The sequence below is a fragment of the Chelon labrosus genome (genome assembly GCF_963514085.1).
Source record: "Chelon labrosus genome assembly, chromosome: 1".
NCBI classification, from domain to species: Eukaryota; Metazoa; Chordata; class Actinopteri; order Mugiliformes; family Mugilidae; genus Chelon; species Chelon labrosus.
In genome coordinates this window covers 21,819,418-21,840,127 of record NC_140337.1, presented here as the reverse complement: position 1 = coordinate 21,840,127, position 20,710 = coordinate 21,819,418, and the positions used below count along the sequence as shown (strand labels likewise).

At 43.9% G+C, this 20,710-nt stretch overlaps 3 protein-coding genes across 3 annotated transcripts; 1 reads left to right on the top strand and 2 right to left on the bottom strand.

Annotated features, from left to right (window-relative positions):
* Positions 1 to 1,611: 1,611 nt before the first annotated feature.
* Positions 1,612 to 2,364, bottom strand: LOC311490959 (UPF0696 protein C11orf68 homolog; the record flags this gene model as incomplete). Its single annotated transcript, XM_084548757.1, has 1 exon — positions 1,612 to 2,364. Exon 1 carries the CDS (start codon positions 2,356 to 2,358, stop codon positions 1,612 to 1,614), a length of 747 nt encoding a protein of 248 aa, XP_084404883.1. The 5' UTR covers positions 2,359 to 2,364.
* A 3,193-nt stretch (positions 2,365 to 5,557) lies between these two features.
* Positions 5,558 to 7,299, bottom strand: LOC311493888 (UPF0696 protein C11orf68 homolog). Its single transcript, XM_084552696.1, has 2 exons — positions 7,228 to 7,299; positions 5,558 to 6,764 (listed from the first exon to the last, which is right to left on the bottom strand). The coding sequence occupies exon 2, from the start codon at positions 6,729 to 6,731 to the stop codon at positions 5,988 to 5,990; it is 744 nt and encodes a 247-aa protein (XP_084408822.1). The 5' UTR covers positions 6,732 to 6,764; positions 7,228 to 7,299; the 3' UTR covers positions 5,558 to 5,987.
* Positions 7,300 to 7,672: 373 nt separating this feature from the next.
* Positions 7,673 to 15,740, top strand: drap1 (DR1-associated protein 1 (negative cofactor 2 alpha)). The gene is made up of 7 exons (XM_084546889.1): positions 7,673 to 7,902; positions 8,508 to 8,580; positions 8,781 to 8,874; positions 9,481 to 9,603; positions 12,100 to 12,190; positions 12,343 to 12,431; positions 13,591 to 15,740. The coding sequence occupies exons 1-7, from the start codon at positions 7,861 to 7,863 to the stop codon at positions 13,772 to 13,774; spliced, it is 696 nt and encodes a 231-aa protein (XP_084403015.1). The 5' UTR covers positions 7,673 to 7,860; the 3' UTR covers positions 13,775 to 15,740.
* Positions 15,741 to 20,710: the final 4,970 nt, after the last annotated feature.

The window sequence follows — 20,710 nt, the reverse complement described above, 5'->3', positions numbered from 1 at the left end:
GTCGGTTAAGTTTCGTTTCTCTGCCGGCCGAGTGAGTGGCTTCTGACTCGGTTAAGCAGGGATCCACGAGCAGCGGTTATGAGTCAGTTAAGTTTCGTTTCTCTGCGTATTGTGCGTAAGTGAGTGAACGTCTGAGTGCCTTAGTTTGCTAGTGGTCAAGTCGGGTAGTACATTTTGTTTCTCTGCCGAGTGAGATGTAAGATGTTGCCGTTTATATCAATCAAACACGGTAGGACTCAACTGAGCCGGTTAAATAGACTCTAGATTCATGATTCTTGAGTCGTCTTTGATGACCGGTTATATGAGCCGAATCTTTTTTTTTTTTCCCACCGCTACTGAATATTAATTAAAAATTAATGAAAATTAAATGCTATTGAATATGTGTCATTGTTATCATTTTAAAAAAATTAAAGTGACGGGTAAAAATGGGTTATGGACGGGATTTTTATGACCCTGTCAGTCAAAATGACAGACAACGAAAAAGTCTAGCGCAACCTCTGATCGTGAGGTACACGGCAGCAGTGCCATACGACAAAACATCAAAGCGACGGATGCAGTGGCGTATCATTTAGTGAAGGACATGTTCCCGCTCGGCACAGTTGAGAAGTCTGGGTAGAATAGGTTAAAAAAAACGAATCAATAATTATCGATGGTGCACTATTTGATAGTGTATACGTGATATGAAACACGTATATCGTGATACATTTTTCAGCCATGTCGCCCAGCACCATAGTTCGAATTACGGGCGGTACTGGGGGGTACTGTATCCCCCATTGAAGACCCAGTACCCCCCAAAGAGACAGAAATATCACTTTTGGGGGGGGTCAAGTAATTTTTTCTGATGTTGTGAAAATAATAATAATAAAAATAACAATAGCCTACAAGTTAACTCCCATTTTCACTGTAGGGATATTTTAATGTTGCTATTTCGGAACCCCCGTTTTGGACCATACCATTTTTCACCTCTGTGGCGTTATAAGCTTCCGACGCAGATGCCGCAACTTTCTCAAGTGCAGGAGGTAGGTATCATAAAACGCGATAAAAACGCCGGGTAAATTCCTGCAGTTGGTTGATTTCACTGCTGAGCCTGATGTGCATGGGTAAATGTAAGTTGCCAGCAGAAGTTTGGCTTGTTGAAAACGCGTGATTTTACATTTATTAAAGTGTTTTGTTCTTTCATAGCTCATGTCACGTCTTGGCTTACACTAACTACCACCATAGAAAATATAATAGAAATGTAATAGATATAATAGAAAATTGGTTTCAGTTTATCCCAGCATATGAGAAAGTTCTGCCTTACCTCCAGGTCTAATGATAGCCTATCTAAAAATGAACCAAATCAAGATTTCATGAAATAGGCAGTATTATACTCGTTAGAATAGTATTTCAGTGTATTCAACTATTCTAACTTTTGGAAGTTGATCAAACAGATCTCTTTGGATCTATAATAGCAATAATGAGATACTGATGATCAATTTGTCGCATGTTTAGACCTTGGATGTGTTTTTGCGATCATGGTGGGGGTTGATACAGTAGTAGACCATGATGGTCATAGAAGTGAAGGAGCAGTACCCCCCAAATATGGTGGGGTAATTCGCACAGTGCCCAGCACTATGTCACTTCAAGATTGGTGACTTTGTTGGTGATGTGGGAACGCCTGGGTACGCGCTCCAGGTCAAATTTGCTCTCGTATATGGTGGGGCAAAGCTTCCAGCGGTTCTTTCGGTAGATCCCCAGGTAGGAGTACGCGTCCGGCTTGTAGTAAAGGGGGCATTTGACCCCCGTGGCACGAATGACAGAATCCAGCTCCACAACTTCGCGCTCATCCGTGAAGTTTGTGTTGTAGACACAAATGATGTGCCTCTCATCGCCGGCCGTCGGGTCGAATGGACTGACTTTAGTGGCAAAGATCTTTCCTTCTAGGGTCGCTCTGGCCACGCACTCCCACGCTCGGTCCACCTTGAACCCAGTGTCCAAGTATATCAGCCACTTGCCTGAGAGCACTTGGTGGTTCAGTGCCAGCTCCTTGATTGTCTGGAAGCTGACCGGCCGGGAGCTGGCCAAGAGGTTCTCCCAGCTCTCCTGGAGACCCTCAACGTCCCCAGAGTCTGGGCAGTAGTGCGGGCCCTGCACGTAAATCCACCCCACAGGGCCCGTTCTACCCTCCTCGTCGCCATACCTCCGCACTTGAGAGGGCATGTTGCTCTCCAGCCAGTCATCAAACTCGCATCTGGGAGTTCTTCTCGAGTCAAACACAATCCAGGGGTCCATGTCCGCAGCCAGGGCCTCAGCAGCATACGTCTCTGATGGGTAGGGGGTCTCCACGTGACCTTCCTTGGGGGCCTCTTCCTCCTCCATGATGCTGTCAGTTCAGGACTACAACACCAAGCACTGGAACGAGAGCGCTGGAAGCTTGGTGTTAGTTTAAAGCACAGACAAGCTCTTTAATGGGGAACACAGCTATTTATACTGAAGCTAGCTAGTTGGTTAGCTAGCCGGCTACAGATTAGCAACACTTATTCGGCAGCCTCAGACTTTTCTTTGAAATAAAACAAGTTGCCATCTATCGCGTTCCGTCTACACCTGACGTGTAACCACAAAAAACACAACAACTAATAATAAACCGGAAGAGGCTTCAGTTTCATTATGACTAGCCGACCAGCTAGCCTAGCTAATTAACGTACACAATCCTCTTCTTGGCTCAGTTGGAAATAAATATAAGCCATTTACAGGAAGTAACACGAATAATTTCATCTAAGGAAAGTCGTCGTAAACTTGAGGCTTAATTTACCTTGTCGAAGTTTTGTCGTCCAGTGTTGATGTTGCCCACAAGAGCAGCTGCTACATTTGCTCCTGTCTGTCAAACGGAGATAGGACTGAGTCCAATGTTCGAGCCATTAACGCCAATTTATTTATTTATTTATTTATTACAAGTTCGTTGCACAAGTAGTATAATAAATTTAAATTGTTAATCCTAAAAAAATAATGAGGAAAAATAAAAGAGCTATTTTTAAGTCAAAGTTAATATGTATTTTTTTTAAAAACATGTTCTTCGATTCTGATTGGCTGGAGGGTGTAGGTTAAAAAAGTGTTAACGTAGCACTCCGAGGAAAGACGTCCCGTCAAATTGCCTGATGACAGCCCCGGCTCAAACGCTAGACGGTAACCGTGGCAACGGAGACTCAACGTTATTTCACAGTTTATTCACCACAGCAGCAAGACAGACAAAACATGAGTGATTTTATCACTTCTTTGAAACAAAATTTCGCAAGTAGTGCACGGTTCTTCTGAAATGATGCTTTGTATCACGTAACGTAAGGTTAAGCCATCATCTCACTTCCCATCACTGATCAACTGCTGCGGTCGGGTCGCTATGGCCACGTCGCTTGGTAACGCCTGCGACTTGTAAAAATAAATAAAAAAAAAATTGTAAAAATAATAATAATAAAAAAACCTCACGATTTTAACTCTAAAACACATTAAAGTATTATTAATTGATTAAATATTTATTTCTTTCGTGAGTGACCATGGTATAAGCGGGACAATGCCCTTCGAGGTGTCCATTAAGCTAGCTAAATTTCCCCCTTTTTTTTTAAAAAACAATTTTTAACTATTTTATATTTTTATTATTTTATTACTCTGTTTCTGTACAAAGTTGCGGGACTGTAGCGTGTAAGCAAACCCGACCCCGCCAGCAACCCAGGGAGCACCTGGATGAATTATCCCAACAGCATCGTCAACCTGCTCCAGGCCGAGGGCATGATTGACATCGCGGCCAACAACAACCACAGGCCCGCAATAGAGAGCCGAAGTCCCGCCCCTTCTACTTCCGGGCCATGGGACCCATCTTTCGAAAAAATATGAATGATGCCTTGGATTATACATATGTTGTTTTTCAGAATAAAAAATTATTTCACATGTCAAGAATGTCACAGTTTGTCGCAAGATAGTTAAGTAAAACGCTATGGAAAATACGTAATTAAACGAACTACAAGTCCCGCATGATGGCGCGTACAGAACCGACCAAAACTCCCTTCGTGTAACTACAGCTCTCGACATGACCCGATTTATAATGATTTTCACCTCGTTTGATGCTTCTGCCTTCGTCCTGGAAGAAGACGGTAAAGCTCAACAAGGAGACAGCCGTAGTTCTCTAGTGACGTACATTGTTCGAGACGAGAGATGTAGTTCACTAAGCGATCTCATACAAAACCTAATGTTGTTCAGCTTATTTACGTCAAATAATTTATCTCTTGACGTGAAAAATTATCTTTTAAACTCACACACATCATATGTGAAATTCATGCCACAATTCGAACGGGACCAAAAAATAATGACGATCTCTCCCATAGACTGCCGTTCATATTTGTTTCGAAAGATAGGTCCCATGACCCGGAAGTAGAAGGGGCGGGACTTCGGCTCTCTATGCTGGATGAGTTTGACGAGTTGATGTCCGCCGATGAGGATCGTCTCATTTCCATTTTAAACAGCGGAAGCCAAGCTGGGTTTGTCTCAGGACACCCTAGTTTTCCCTGTTTTTTTTTACTTTAATCAAAGGACCTCATATTCCTCGAGTTAGGTCCACTGTCCTTTTAAAAAACATATATAAATATATATATATATATCCCTTTGGAATATAAATATGTGTTTGTATGTGCTTGAAACGTTTGGCAGTAACCGTCTGAATGTGCGAAGAACCAAATGAAGGGCTACATGTAAATAACTATCAAACAAACAATATAAGTACTGATTACAAAAAATATATATTTGTCTTTGTCTGGTGACGTAATTGACCTTTGGCTAAGCCCCGCCCCCCTTGGTTACTGTTGCTACGTCCGACATTCTCTTCTGGGCTGTGGTTTTCTGGTTATCTATAAGGCTCTGGTATCAATATCAAGGAGCAACACTGTTCATGCAAAGCTGGGTACGTCTCTATTCACTTCTATAATCGTTATTACGAAGCAAACGGACTAACGTTACGCACGTATAACGTTGTATTTCTTCAGCGTGTGCTAGCGTATCAACAACTACGCAACTTAAGCTGTAACGGTGATGTTTTGGTTAGCTCCACAGGGTTTTGCGCGCACATCATTGGGCTTATCCATACCCTGGATGCTGGATATATACCGACAGTATAGCCTGCCGAGACCGAAAATATGAGACGCCTGCGTTAAAGTCAATGGAGCGCTGTGGAAAAAGTGTCGGACCCTTGTGGGAGCTCTCTTGGCTTTGATTGGTCAATCTACATTCTAGGGCGGGGCTTAGCCAAAGGTGAATTGCCTTTACGCTCTAATCGTTTTTTCTACAGTTTATTCACATTTTATGAATAATAGCTGCAGTTTAATTCAACGGGGTTTTAGACCTGTAGGTCGTCTCGTTATACGGCGTAGTAAAAGAAGCTTTATTGAGATTTTTTTATTTTTATTTATGATGTAAGCAGACTTTTTGTTTGTTTTTTTTTTTAGTATGATTATGTGTTTTTGCTGTCATGAATAACTAACTCTGTCAACATCCAGAACACTTTTCTTCACAATAAAAACCCACACCGTGTACGGAGTGTCGTCAAAAGTAGATTTTATTTGGCAACTCTTGTTCGTGATTGAGTACAAAGCAAAAAAATAAAAAAATAAAGCAGAGGACGCAAACGTATGTATTTGTCAAAAAGAAGTGCTTCAACGGGATAAAATTATTATCCTCTGAAAATATGTGCGTACAAATCAAGAATTTCGGCTTCCCTGCCACTCAAGGTAAGTGTTAGTGTCGTGTAAACAGAACCACTTTTATGCCAAAAATTATGAATACAATATATTCAAGATGTGGCTGTATTTCAGGTGATATTACAGCATGAGAAGACAAAATGAGAGTGCTTTAATTCGAGGTTTTTTTTTTTTTTTTTGCAAAAAGGAAGAACTTGAGATCAAACGTCCACCACGGAGCTTTCCGTATAGCGGTAGCTGTACTGCAAAACTACACTTGTTCGTTCCGGCTTATGTCACTTCAAGATTGGTGACTTTGTTGGTGATGTGGGAACGCCTGGGTACGCGCTCCAGGTCAAACTTGCTCTCGTATATGGTGGGGCAAAGGTTCCAGCGGTTCTTTCGGTAGATCCCCAGGTAGGTGTACGCGTCCGGCTTGTAGTAAAGGGGGCATTTGACCCCCGTGGCGCGAATGACAGAATCCAGCTCCACAACTTCGCGCTCATCCGTGAAGTTTGTGTTGTAGACACAGATGACCTGCCTCTCATCGCCGGCCGTCGGGTCGAATGGACTGACTTTAGTGGAGAAGATCTTTCCGTCGAGCGTCGCTCTGGCCACGCACTCCCACGCCCGGTCCAGCTTGAACCCCGTGTCCAGGTGCATCAGCCACTTGCCTGAGAGCACTTGGTGGTTCAGGGCCAGCTCCTTGATTGTCTGGAAGCTGACCGGCCGGGAGCTGGCCAAGAGGTTCTCCCAGCTCTCCTGGAGACCCTCAACGTCCCCAGAGTCTGGGCAGTAGTGCGGGCCCTGCACGGAAATCCACCCCACGACGGTTGCTCTACCCTTGTTGCCATACCTCCGCACCTGAGAGGGCATGTTGCTCTCCAGCCAGTCATCAAACTCGCATTTGGGAGTTCTTCTCGAGTCAAACACAATCCAGGGGTCCATGTCCGCAGCCAGGGCCTCAGCGGCGTACGTCTCTGCTGGGTAGGGGGTCTCCACATCGCCTTCCTCGGGGGCCTCTTCCTCCTCCATGATGCTGCCAGTTCAGGACTACAACACCAAGCACTGGAACGAGAAATAAATCTGAAATCACCACAGCTTCAAGCCTGGTGTTAGCTTAAAGCGCAGACAAGCTCTTTATTGGGGAGCACTGTGCTTTATACTGAAGCTAGCTAGCTAGCTAGCCGGCTACATTAGCAACACTTATTCGACAGCCTCAGACTTTTCTCAACCACAGACTCTTTAAAAATAAAACAAGTTGCCATCTATCGCGTTTGTCTTCCGTCTACGCCTGACATGTAACCACAAAAAAAAAAAAAAAAAACAACAACTAATAATAAACCGGAAGTGGCTTCAGTTTCGTTATGACTAGCCGACCAGCTAGCCTAGCTCATTAACGTACACATTCGTCTTCTTGGCTCAATTGGAAATAAATACAAACCGTTTACAGGAAGTGGCACGAACACGACTGCCGAATAATTTCATTTTATAAAGAAAGTCGTCGTAAACTCGAGGCTGCTGAATTTACCTTGTCGAAGTTTTGTCGTCCAGTGTTGATGCTGCCCGGACAGAGCAGCTGCTAGCTTTGCTCCTCTGTCTGTCAAACGGAGATGGGACGATGCTCGAGCCATTAACGCCCTTTTTTTTTTATTTATTTATTTATTTATTTATTTATTTATTTTTACAAGTTCGTCGCACATGTAGTATAATAAATTAAAATTGTTAATCCTAAAAAAAATATGAGAAAAATAAAAGTGTTATTTTTAAGTGAAAGTTAATATGTATTTTTTAGAAAAACATGTTATTCGGGTGGTGTATATTCGCAATTAGGCTAGCGAAATTTTCGCTATTTTTTAAAACAATTTTTAACAATTTTATATTTTTATTATTTTATTACTTTATTACTTTATTATTTCTGTACAAGTTGCGGGACCGTAGCGTGTAAGCAAACCCGACGGCGCTGTGACCCCGCGGAACCAAACTGCCCTGCCAGGCAACAAGGAACCAGTGACGACGACGACGTGCTAACGGGTTAGCCGGGTAGCTACCGCTATCCGGTGTGTGGATACACGGCGGCGGAGGCGAATTAATACATGAGATAGATTTATAATCCGGAAGCTGTTGCGTTTTATTTTTGTTTAGCCCTCCAGGTAGTTTAAGTATGCCCAGCAAAAAGAAGAAATACAACGCCAGGTTCCCTCCGGTAAGGTTGAACTTTTTCTCAAACCCGGCGTCGCAGCTAGCTAGCTAGCGTTAGCTAACTGTGAGCGAGCTAACTTGTTTAGCTAGCTAGCCGCAGTCGGATTCGGCCTCTTTTGTTGACCAGTCACCTAACAAACTTAACTACAAAATGCAAGCTATTTATCACACATTAAAAAAATAAAAAATAATAAACATGCATTAGTGGGACGTCTTTGGCTTCACCGAATTCGCTAGCTAACTTACCCAGAGTTTGCTAGCCTCTCAAGTTAGCTTGCAAAGCCCGTTGAAATAACGTTGTTTTTAGCATTTGATGCTAAGCCGAACAGAATGTCCTCAGCATTGGCGGGTCTGCTGTGTGTAGCTGCACAATGTTGCTATCGCTGGAGGTATTTACAGAGCACACGCTGCACAAAAAAGTCATCAGCATACATAGCATGAATGGGGTACGTGTTGGTCATTTAATAACGCCTCGCACTCTTAATTTAAACGGGCTACAGACACGTGACACACACACACACACACAAATCTGTTTTGAAGCGAGTTTGTGTTTGTTTTAAAAAAAAAAAAAAAAAAAAAAGTTTATAATTGGATGTTTTCTCTTTTCAGGCAAGGATTAAGAAGATTATGCAGACCGATGAAGAAATAGGCAAAGTGGCTGCAGCGGTGCCGGTTATCATTTGTATCCTTTCTGCCATAAACGTTGCAGGATCTCGTGCACATCCTCACGCATGCAAATGTTCTGAACTGAAACAAAAGGCCAGGTTGTGGCGTGACGCTCACATAAAGGTTGTAAAGCTGTGGACAGCATGTTTACAGTTTTCACAATCTCATAATGTTTTGAGACGTTGTCGTTAGTTTCCCTAACCGAGACGACGCCAGCGAGAGCGCTGGAGCTTTTTTTGGAGTCTTTGCTGACGAAGGCCTGTCAAGTCACCCAGTCCCGGAACGCAAAGACGATGACCACGTCGCACCTGTAAGTAGACCTGCAGGCCCGCTGACTGAATTACACAGAGAGACAGACGACCATTCACACTCACACCTACAATTTAGAATCGCCGATAAACCTAACTAGAGTGCCTTTGGACGGTGGGAGGAAGCCGGAGAACCTCGGAGAGAACCCACGCAGGCACAGGGAGAACACGCTGCGTCGGTACAGCCTCCACAAACGGAAACGCGATCGAATCAGCAAGCTCTCGGCGCTGATTCGATAATCTTTGCGAAGCTGAGATTTAGCGCCGCACGAGAATGCGCCGGTGTACCTAATGAACTGGCTCTCTTATCACTCCGCATTTCACTCTTTGAGAGACACCAAGCCGCCTCCTGCTCTGTTCGAGCGCAGATGTGAACTCGGGCCCAAACAGGAAATCTTATTTAAGTTATTAGTAATTTGATTTTGCTAGCTTGCAGCTGGAAAGGTGTTGCGGCGCCCTTTTCTTTGGATTTACATAAGGAAGCTTTAAGACACACTATTACATATCGCCTTAGTAGATTCCTATGTCCATTAAGACGTTGAGAATACATGTCGTTGAAATGCATACATCACTAATCCCCCTGTCTTGTTTGTTTTGTGCGTTCACAGAAAGCAGTGCATCGAGCTGGAGCAACAGTTTGATTTCTTAAAAGACCTGGTGGCGACGGTGCCCGACATGCAGGGCGAAGGGGAGGAGAACCACATGGAGGGAGGAGAGAAAGTCCCACGCAGGTATAAAACACACACACACACACATTCAAGACATGTTAAACGTGGCGCCGTAACACGGTTAAAACGGTCCAGGCTAATGTGAGCTGTGCTGTGTGCCGGTAAATCTGACTCGCATTCTCTGGAAATACGCCCCAGCCACAAAAAAGCAAAAAGAGAGCCTCTGTTATCAATGCAACGCTGCGTCATCATAACCCGATTTCGTTTAATTCTGTGGTTATAGATTAGCTGCCCAGCTTCAAAGAGTGAGAGCTAATTATCTGGTGGCGGCGGAGAAGAGAAAGCGGCATTGACTGTCGAATCAAAACGCTGGCGCCGCCGCTGATTTGTAGCAGAGAGCTTTACAGAGGATAAATTAAACGCCTAAGAGGGTCTTGTTTTCACCGAAGTCCGCGGCTGACTCGGTTCAGATTCAGTTTAAAGTTGTTGCCGCTTCCTAACATAGTTTAGTGTCTGCTGTGGGTGTGAGGCATGTGAAGCCAAAGCAGATGAGAGTACTCTGTTAAGTTTGTCCCCACAAGATTTCGTGAGACCCTATATGCAGTGTATGAAATTTCTGCGCATGAAATAAGAGCATGTTTTTTTTTTTTTTTATCAGTCCGTCTTTAAAGGAACAGTATGTAGGATTGTGACCAAAACTGGTACTGCAATCCCTTTCAAAATACTGTAGAACGGTGTATCCCCTCCAACCTCCCCCCTGACTCGAGGTTGCCAGGTTACCGAGGTAACGTTAGGCTACTCGATACGTTTCACATTGCCATAATCGACGTGCTAATGTTGTTTTCCTCGGCGTTTCAGCATAATGACAGAGAAACGGGCTCATAACGCATTGCTAATGTTAGCAATGACGACTCGCGGGTTTTTATTTCCCAAACAATTCCTTACCTTTTCAATTCGATGACCCACCCCCTCTGTATGCGCTAACGTAACGTTACTTTGCACGAACATGCATAACTTTGTTCGACTGTCGTGAATATTTGAAATGTCCATTTACATTATGTACAAGTAAGTTAGCCAGGAGAAAATTAGCAACGTTGGCGTCTGTCTTCAAATTCTTCTCCGTTTTCAGCCGTCTCCATCTTTCAAAGGCATCTCCTATACAAATCCTTGTTTTATTTCGGACTTTGTCACGACGTAGTTCGGATTCATAACGAGGTCTTAGGTTTCGTAACGTTATACATGTTTTATCCGACACGTTCGTAGCTGCAGCTGCGGTAACTAGAGCAGAGCTGGCAACCCGGATGACGAAACTCTACTGACTTCGTGATTAGTAGATAGGTGGAGGGTGGCGCCTCAGGCCAAAACACAACATGACAACAATAACATCAGTTGAGGGCTGCAACTCTCAATTTTAAATGACAATATCCTGGCCACACCACTGTTGTCAGTGATATAAGTATTTGAAATGAACATGATTTCTTCATGTCTAGTGACATATCAGGGCCATTTTATGATTAATTGAAATACATTTCTTACATACTGTTCCTTTAAATTACAGTAACAATTAGCAGCAGCCTGTGCAGCTAATCAGTTCACGTACAGGAATACTAAGCTGTTGAGACGTGGCGTTCTATGGGCAAAGATTAAATAAAGTATCAGCGAATAAATCTAATTTATACTAAACAGTTGACTTTTAATCTACCTTTGCTAGCTCTTATGAAGTTAAGCTAGTTCACGTTACGTCTGGAGCCGTTTCATCCTGGTTTTGTCCGGGAGGAAAGGGAGAGATGCTTTCAGGAGCGATAGGAAAAAAGCACAACGCTGTTTGAAACCTGCAAAAATATTTCTGATTCGTCATGAGACCACGGCGGAGTAAATTAGACCCTGGCGGGCCTCCGTAGTAGCAACACTGTATGGGAAACCCTGCGAACGGCTCGATCAGTCAGCACTGACTGCTACCAAGTCGACGCCAGTGGAGAAGGCAAGTAGCGCTCCAAGGCTATATTGACAACGAGTGAGTCATCTCATGATGCCAAACAGCAAAGAAAAAGTCTCAGAACGCAGGTTTTGTGTTTTCCATCCGTACTGTCCAAGTGTTTCGCTGTTTCCAGAACAGCTGAACGTCGCGTCACTGCAAAGTACGAGATTTAGGAGAAGTAACATGAACCCATAAATCTCTGTGAAGGTGATCGCCCAGCCTCTTCTAAAAGAAAGCTGACGTGGCAGTACGTCTAAACCGTGGCTAATGTTCGCATGTGGCCGTTTAAAACACGGAGGAGCGTTTTCAGAGTCTGCTCTTTGGTTTTGATGAAACTAAATCGGAGCTTGTGTTCTCCTAAACAACTAATCTGAGCCATTTTGTTGTGAACTAATAAGCTAATAAGTCGACGTTCGTGACTCTGCACTGTTGCTCTTACTGTCCATCACCTCAGACCAGCTTTCTACCGCTAAAATAAGTTTGTGCTAAGAGGAAGTTGGCAGCTTTTAGTAAACCTTAACCCACGACTACTTTCACACATCACCACGGCTTTTTTTTTTCTTTCTTTCTTTCTTCCTCAGGGGTCGAAAACCAGGGTCTGGTCGTAAGAATGGAGGGGCTGGCTCCAAAGGGAAGGACAAGAAGCTGTCTGGGACGGAGTCGGAGCAAGAGGTGGGAGAGGGTTTGCACACCGAGGCCTGACGCTTTACATTAGTGATGATTGTTGCGTCGTCTCGTCGCAGCCCTAGATTATTATTATTTTTGTTGTGCGTCTGCTTTGAGCCGAGAGGACTCACTTTTTCTGTTCCTTGTGGTGTAAACAGGACGACTCCGAGGACAGCGAGACAGACGGGGACGAGGAGGACGGCTCGCAGTCGAGCACAAACCTGCAGGCTGCGTCCAGGTTCCACAGGTACGAAACCTGACCTCGCCGTGTTGCGTTTAGAGCCGCGCGAGACCCGACGGCGCCGTTTATCCGCCGTTATCGTCCCAGGCTGCGAAATCGGAGCCAAGTGCTGACAATGTCGGTGTGTTTTTTATATTCTAGTGTCCACAAAGGTCCCACTGCGTTAAAATAAACCAACACGCTTCCCTTTACTGTCATTTTAATTTGTATTTCAATGTCAAAAAAAAAAGAATGACCCGTTTCTCATCCTTAAAACGTAAAGAATAATGTCAGGTCGCCCCTTTCTCCTAATAAAAAATATAATAACTGTGCGCCACCTGTTCAGACTGGATGACATTGCAGCCAAAATCAGGAAGAGGGCGCCGTTTTTCCACTAGTGCCAACGCTGCCATGTCCCAGATTCAAACTCACGTTAGTTCGAGGTGCCACATACGGCCTAATTTGACCTCAAGCGGGCCGGACCAGTAAGATACAAGCATAATAACCTATAAGTAACGACAACTCAAGACATTTTCCGTTTGTTTTAGTGCAAAGAAGAACAAAATATCCTTTAAAAATATGAGATTTCTTAAGAAAAATTAGTGTAACTTGGGCACGTTGCTGTCTGTCGTCTAGTCCTGAGTCTCAGTGTTGTGTTCTCTTTCTAAAACAGTGGACAAATTAGGGACAGCAGTTGTTTTCATTCATACTTGCCGGCCAGATTAGACCCTCCGGTGGGCCGTGGGCCGTATGTTTGTCCCCGTGTGCCCCACGCACTGATTCAGAGCAGGTGTATGTTTCTTTGTAACTGCACTCTACTTGCCAGTTCATTAGTTACGCCAGTTCTGCACTGAAAGGTGGTGATAATTTATCTGGATGATAAAGACTGGAGCGTACGTGTCAAACATAAGGCCCGGGGACCCAAAAAGCGGCCCGCCAGAGGATCTAATGTGGCCCGCGGGATAAATTTGCGAGTTGCAACAATTACGCCGAAGACATTAAATGCAAATTTTCCAATAAAAGTAATGATCTGGAGGATGTAGTTTGGTTCGTGGTGCCGTTAAACCGGACTGGATTAAGTGTTTCTGTTGTTTAGCTTGCTCCACTGACTAACGCCTGGTTTTCCTACCTCTGCCCCTCCCCCTCCCCCACCCCCTCCCCTCCCCTCCCCTCCCCATCCCAACAGCTCAAACGCGCCCCCTCAGTTCATGCACACGGGCAACATGGTCTCAATGGGCGGCATTGCTCCGGCGCAGCCCCCCGGCGGCATGGCCTTCGCCCCCCACCCCTCCATGGTGAGCGTGGTCCCGCCACCCCCAGCCCCCGCGCCGCACAAAAACGAGGACGACGATGAAGACTATGACTCTTAGCTCCCTCTTCTCCCTTACCCGCCACTCGCTCTCTCTTTCTCTCTCTCTCTCTTTCACACACACACACACACACACACACACACACAAACACACACTCTCTGTTTTTTTTTTTTTCCTTCCCTGAATTTTTAAGTTCTTCTTCCGGCGGCTGCTCTGAGCAGAGGAGGGAAAGACTCTTCATCGCAGCCCGCCGACGGCCGACCGACCGACCGCCACCGCCGCAAGAGACGGAAACATTTCTTGTACATGTTTTAATTTTCTTTTTCTTTTTTTTTTTTAAAAAAAGGTTTTATTTTATCGTAGAGGAGAATCCAAAAAAAAAAAAAAAAGGATTGTTTTTTAACGAGTCAGTCGTCAGATTTTTGACTAGAAATAATTGCCCCGCCCCCTCGCCGCCCCGCGCGCTGTTTCCCTCCCATCGCAGACAGGACAGGTGTGGTTTGTGTTTTTTTTTTTTTTTGGCACTTTTTCTTTTTGTAGTAGTAGAAGAAGAAGACACAGCTCAGTGGACATATCGGTCGTCACTCAGGCCTGAAGAGACGTAGAAGAAAGAGGTAGACGAAGCCTTACTCCTTTACGCCCGGCATAGACGAGCGAGTTCACGGCGGCGGTTTGTTTGTTTGTTTGTTATCGATCGGCTGTGAAATTTAAAAATTTGAAACGTGAAACACCGCCGTCGGGCTTTTGCCACGACTCGCCCCCTTCAGACCAACCATTTGTCAGGCTGTAACATAAACAAGGAAGCAGGTGTATTTTTACTGTAGGTTAGAGATAGCTGCCGCCGCCGCCGCCACTGCCGATGCTTTATCGAGTCCGTTTCTATTTTTAAGTCACGTTTTTATCAAGAGAACTGTAAAACCTCCACGGATCCATATCAGCAGGTTGATGATTTCCATTGTGTTTGTTGTTGTTGTTTTTTTTTTTGGACGACGTCATGGGGGGGCGGCGGCGGCAGCGTGAGCTTGTATATTATTTTATATGACCATTAAATTCCCCCTTGAATTGCCCCATCAGAACCATAACTTTGCTTTTAGAAAAAAAAAACCTTTGTCCTCTGATTTTCTATTCTGGCCGCCACCTCCAAACTATTTTCTAGCTCCAACATTATTATTATTATTGTTATAAATACATATATATATATTTTTTTTTTCCTCCTCCCCTCCCTATTTTAGATTGTTTTAAATGTATTCCTTAAAAATGCAGACATGGGGCTCCCATTCACGTGTCTCGGTATTAAATGGTTGCGAACAGGCAGTCGACTCTGTATTGTAAACTTTTAGCATTCTTTTTATTTTGTATGGGTGAAATAAAGTTCATATTTCAAATGAGAAAAAAACAAAAACAAAAAAAACTATAATGAAACGGCAGCGACCGTTTGTGTCGGTTTGTTCTCTCCACGCCAAAGACAAAAAGCTCCTCGTGCGCCCGATCCCGGCGGCATCTTTTAGGAAAGTATTTCAAAGTAGGGCTTCCCCTTTTTTCTTTTTTTCTTAATTCCCCACTTTCACAGGACATCTTGTGTCGTCCAGACCTGACTCTGTGGCTCTTTGCACTTCTGGTTTCCTCCCTTTATGTTTTTGCAGAAGTAAAAAAAAAAAAATGTTCCCATGGATTCGGTGTGTGTTGATTCGCGCAGAGTGACTCACGCGCGACCTGAAAGACAAGAAGCTGCTGTTTTATCTGCAGCCATCTCCTGGTATTTGGATCAGATAAGCGCAAGACGGCACAGGTTGTGTGGAAAGGCGTTCACAGGGAGGCGATTGTTGTGTCGCCTTCGTCCTCCCGAATGGCCGTCGCACACACACTCGTCCCAGCCCCTTTCCTCTTCCTCCTGCCTCCTTTATTTTAACGAGGAGTGTCGCCTTCTCTACCCCCCTCTCCCTCTCCTCCTCCCCGGCTTCACACCCACGCCTCCCGACTGACCAAGCAGCTCGGATCCGGGGCCGCAAAAACAACTGCATCCTTCCTGCGCAAGCGTTGACTCAGCGGACTGTGAGGCGGGTGGGGTTTCGGTGTATATGTATGTATGTGTGTGTGTGTGTGTGTGGGACGGGTGTAGGTGGTTGACTTTAGGAGGCTGGCGTCCAAACAAGCGGCAGCCGTGGGGAAGGAGGGGGAGGGAGGGGAGCCATCAAAAGGCCAACCGGAGGAAGCGCACTGTTTCCACACAGCAGCCGGCGGGGGTCAAAGGTGGCGCTCTGATTCCCATCCCCTCCCATGAGGCAGCGGACTTTTAAGACTTTTGGAAACATGGGAAAATGTACTGACCTTTTCTTTTTTTTTTAAACAATAAAAGCCTTTTTCATCGCCGGAGCTACTTGAAGAGCACATGTTTAAAATGCACCTTGTGTTTCAGGCCTCGATCAGAGGACGCTCCGGGTGCCGGCTCAGCGATAAACTCTCAAGTCTGTGCTGCGGGATTTTTATAAAGACTTTCAGAGTCTCCTCTCCAGGTGGTGTGATGGATATTTTGTCCCGTAATGCACCTGTATCGTCGGCTGCTTCTGTCGACCACCAACTAAAGTTTTATGTCTCTATAACCTGCACGTTAGCGGTGTCCTCCCAACAACGGACTACACATGGAAATTAGCTTTAAGCCGTATTTAACCCTTGTGTACCGTTAGAAAACACTGCCCCTTCATACCGTTAGCTTTGACTGTTGTAAAAATATATCAGATAAATATTTTTTTCAACTTTTTTTTGCTTAAATCTGTTAATCAGCTTCAGCCCTGATCAAAACTACTAAATATTAAAAATTAAATCAAAATTTTAACCCTTTTAATGCCAATGTAGAAAATAAAGTCACTGATATGGGGAAAATTACACACAAAATGAATGATTAGTGGGTGTGTGCTTGTAAGAGTGCATTTTGTGTTTTGATAATGTTTGCATGAAAGGGTAGTAAATTTGCCCACAGTGTATTATTGGCCTATTGAAAATTTTGAGATCATATTTTCAAAATTGATGTAAAATTAAGGTTCCTCGCCAAAAATCAGTCCATTTTCTGCAACAGAGTGAAAGTTATGGTCAAATTAAGAGCAGAAAGTGACTCCAAGTGGCTGTTTTCATCCCCAACGGTACACAAGGGTTAAAGAAATACCTTTTATTTTGACACAGACGACTAAATCACATATTGCAGCTATTGTAGTTTTTCACGGAGATGGTTAACATGGTTGTAGATTAGTCTCTGGAATCTACATAGTGATTAGTATCCGTGGAAGAAAGTTATTATCACCTCAAGATAACTATGAAGTACCAAATGGAGTTTTGTACCTTAAAGGTTCATTTAAATTTTAAAGTACCGGGGGACTCGACGCCGTAACCTACGTACGTAGCCTCCGCCAGTGCTAGCCATTTATACTTGTGCGCTCGTCAGTCTGGCTCACTCTGTAACAACTCCACCCAAACACTAGTCGGCGCTGTGTCTTTTTTGCCAGTCAGGTTAATTTTTGTTTCCACTTCCTGCTTCACTTTCAACAATGGCGACTGAAACTTTCACTGAAATTTCGCCCGAAGACGAGTCGTGCAAATGTTCGTATCTCCGAACCTCCTCAGTTAAGCTTTTCCTCCATGTGTTCCATCTTTATTGATCCAAAACCATCGATTCGAAACAGCCGGAAGTAAGTAAAGTGGAAATGCGCAACTACCAAGCGGACCAATCACAGCTCTTGTGGTCTGCGTTGCCTCATTTCTGGGGAGGTGGACGTCAGGCTACGGCGTCAAATTGACACAGAAGCCTAAACCGACTTAGATAGACTTTATTAATCCACAAGGGAACTGCTTGGTCACAGTAGCTCTGTTGCCCTTAAAAAGTATTCATAAAATAAACTCTTGAAAAACACATTCATTCATTCATTCATCTTCTATAACCGCTTGTTCCTGTGAAGGGTTGCCTGGTCTGCTGCAGCCTATCCCAGCTGTCATCAAGCGAGAGGCGGGGTACACCCTGGACAGGTCTCCAGTCTATAGCAGGGCTAACAAAGAGAGACAGACAACCATTCACACTCACACCTACACCTCACCAATGAACCTAACCAGCATGTCTTTGGACGGTGGGAGGAAGCTGGAGAACCTGGAGAGAACCCACGCAGACACAGGGAGAACATGCAAACTCCACACAGAAAGGCCCCAGTCGTCAAAAATAAAATATAAGCAAAAGATTGTATAAGATTTGCATTCAATTCAGTGTATTAGCCAGACTAGACGCAGTGCTTGGCGGACACCAGGCTCTGCACGTCCCCACCATGGAGCATGGCGGTGGCAGCATCATGCCAGCTACTGAGAAACCACCAGTAAATTAAGAGAAAGTCCAGAATAAACTTTGTATTCACAGAAAATGCCAGTTATGTTTAATAAAAATACATATAATGGAAATGGAAACTATATAACTGTATATAATGGTGATGAATTTAATAAAGAGATTTGTTTTTGTCTTTTTTATGGCACAAATGGGCTTCCGTAGGTTCAGCATTAAGTGTAGTAGTTAAATATCACAGAAGGCTTTTAGTTTAAATGCGTCAATTCAGTCCACTTTAGAAGAAACTCCATCTCACACTGTTAAAGGAACCGTTTTTCATTAAGAGGATCTGCTGAACCACTTACCTGAGCCGTAGTGCCTCCACAATAGGAAGAGGATACTGAAAGCACACCGTAGTAGAGCTCTCCCCCCCCCCCCCTGGGATAAAAGTTTTAAATTGCCTCCTTTGGCTTCATTTTAAGTCAAACAGAAAATCAGTAAATCCGACCCGAGCGAGTTTTCACCGGCAGCTCCTCCACCCCAGACGGCAGAGTATATCCACCGCATGAATCCAGACGAAGCTGCAGACTTTTAAATGTGTTGCCTTCTTTTGTTTAGAGCAACAGCAAAGAAACAGCAGGACTTTATCTTAACCCCATTTGCTGTGTTTGGGCGTTGGGACGCTTACTGTGAACTTCTGTCCATCATTAAGGAGTATTTGGACTGAGTTTGTGTCACTAAAACCCAATAACTCAACAGGAAGACAATTTAATATTGTGTTTAATAGCAGATGAGAGCAACAAATGTATTTAAAATGAACATATAGCTTATTAAATACCGAATATTTGTCATGTGTGGAATATAACATCACTGTAAGAACTTAATGTAGTTATTTTTTCATAATTATCAATAAAAAGTCGTGTTTGTAATATTAAAATACTTATAAAAACAGTTTTCGTGTTTTCTCTTTAGTATATTTTCTCCGTCACAAGTTCATTTTCCACCTGTTACCACAGTCATGTGAAAAACACGAGTGACTTTCAGAATAAAAGCTCGATTAAAAAGAGCCGCCAAACTAAATCTGATCTTGTATCAAAAGTTTCGCTTTTCTTCCCAAAATACCATAAAACGAAAATGGCGGTGTGAACTGAATATTCTTACCGCTTCAATACAACAATAGCTTACTTAATTTTTTGTTTTACTGTTGTTTATTATTTTATTGTGAAGGCGAACACTTCCTCTACGTCGTTGTTTTTAATAGGTTGCTTCCGCTAGCTTGGCGCACCGCAGTGGCTGTGTGGCCCGACGGCACTGTCAAGTTAACATGGATGTAGCCGCGGAAATACCGGAAACGCGTGACGCGTAAAAATAAAAGTCTGATGTATGAAAATTGATAAGACGCTTCATTTATTTATCCCGTGGGAAATTCGGTGTCTAGTAGCATCATTACACAGAGAAAGGAGGAATTACAGTCAGAAAAAGGGGCCAGAAATAAAATAAAAGTGAGGTACAATGTATAAAAAGTACGTATAAAATACAGAAGAATATACAAAAGTGTATAACAGCAAAATACAAACTACAAATATTTATAAATATACAATATATTATATATATGTATGATATGGTTGTGGAGAAGTCCCTTATTTGTAGATAGGGCACTGATTTTTTTACTTTTTCTAATAAATTGCTTACTATTCTGATTCTGCTGAAATAATATATTTGTACTGCAGCGAAAGGCAATAAAACTAGGTTTATTTAAAGTATATCTAATCTGACAAGACATTAGTATTGTCTTGTTATAGTATTGTTACATTGACGTTTCGCTTCCCCAGTTAAACGGCTTGTTTGCGGCGCTTTTATTTTGAAAGCCGAGCAACCCGGAAGCGCGGTTCGTTTCTCATCTCGCGCACCTTGACCGCGCGCTCCGCCTGTCATCTGACTCTTTTTCCTGTTGGGAGCAAAAAAAAAAGTTTTGAAACCCCACCCTCTCCGCTGACTGCAGGCACGGACGTAGAAGTGGTTCGAGGACCTGACGAGTGAACGGCGACCGAGGAAGAGGAGCGTAGCCGAGGAGTTATGATGGAGTTGTCGAGCCGTTTGGACACCAACGGTACCGACCGTTGCCCCTAGCTGTGGACCAGGCCACGCGCTGAACCCCGACCAGGAACTAACCAACTAAAACTATAACGGGATTTTTGTTGTTTTTGTGTTTTTTTTTTTTTATATAGTCCGTGTTCCTCTCGAGCAGATCTGGAGCGCTCTTCCTGTTGCTCTCTGCCGCAACTTTTTTTTTTTTTAAATTGCGTGTTTAATTCACTTTAAATGGTAAAGTTTGGACCGCTGCGCGCGCCGGGCTCTTGAACTCGCGAGCATGGATACGCTGGCGCGGCGGGATGCGGGATTTCCTGCGGGAGCGCCGCGGTGCTGCGGTCAGACGCGGCTGTTATCGGGGATTCGGGCTTGATAGCGCGAACTGGTCAGCGCCGAAGCTCGTCGTAAAACACTGGTTGGCTGGACTGAATGCTCCTTTCCTGCTATTCTTCTCCGCTTCTCGGCGCTTCCTGCTCTGTGGTGGCCACTGCACTTAATGGCTAAAAATACATAAAACCTGAAAATGGACAGCTAAAGTGTGTGGGAACCTGATTTATTATTATTATTATTTTTTTAGAGTTGCATTTGCAGCACTTTTTTGTTTTCTT

Excerpts from the sequence above, each read along its gene's own strand:
- drap1 (XM_084546889.1), top strand. The coding sequence starts at position 7,861 with ATGCCCAGCAAAAAGAAGAAATACAACGCCAGGTTCCCTCCG. Across the intron at positions 8,581-8,780 it reads AGCGGTGCCGGTTATCATTT|CGAGAGCGCTGGAGCTTTTT; the intron begins GTATCCTTTCTG and ends AGACGACGCCAG. Across the intron at positions 8,875-9,480 it reads ACGATGACCACGTCGCACCT|AAAGCAGTGCATCGAGCTGG; the intron begins GTAAGTAGACCT and ends GTGCGTTCACAG.
- LOC311493888 (XM_084552696.1), bottom strand. The coding sequence starts at position 6,731 with ATGGAGGAGGAAGAGGCCCCCGAGGAAGGCGATGTGGAGACCCCCTAC.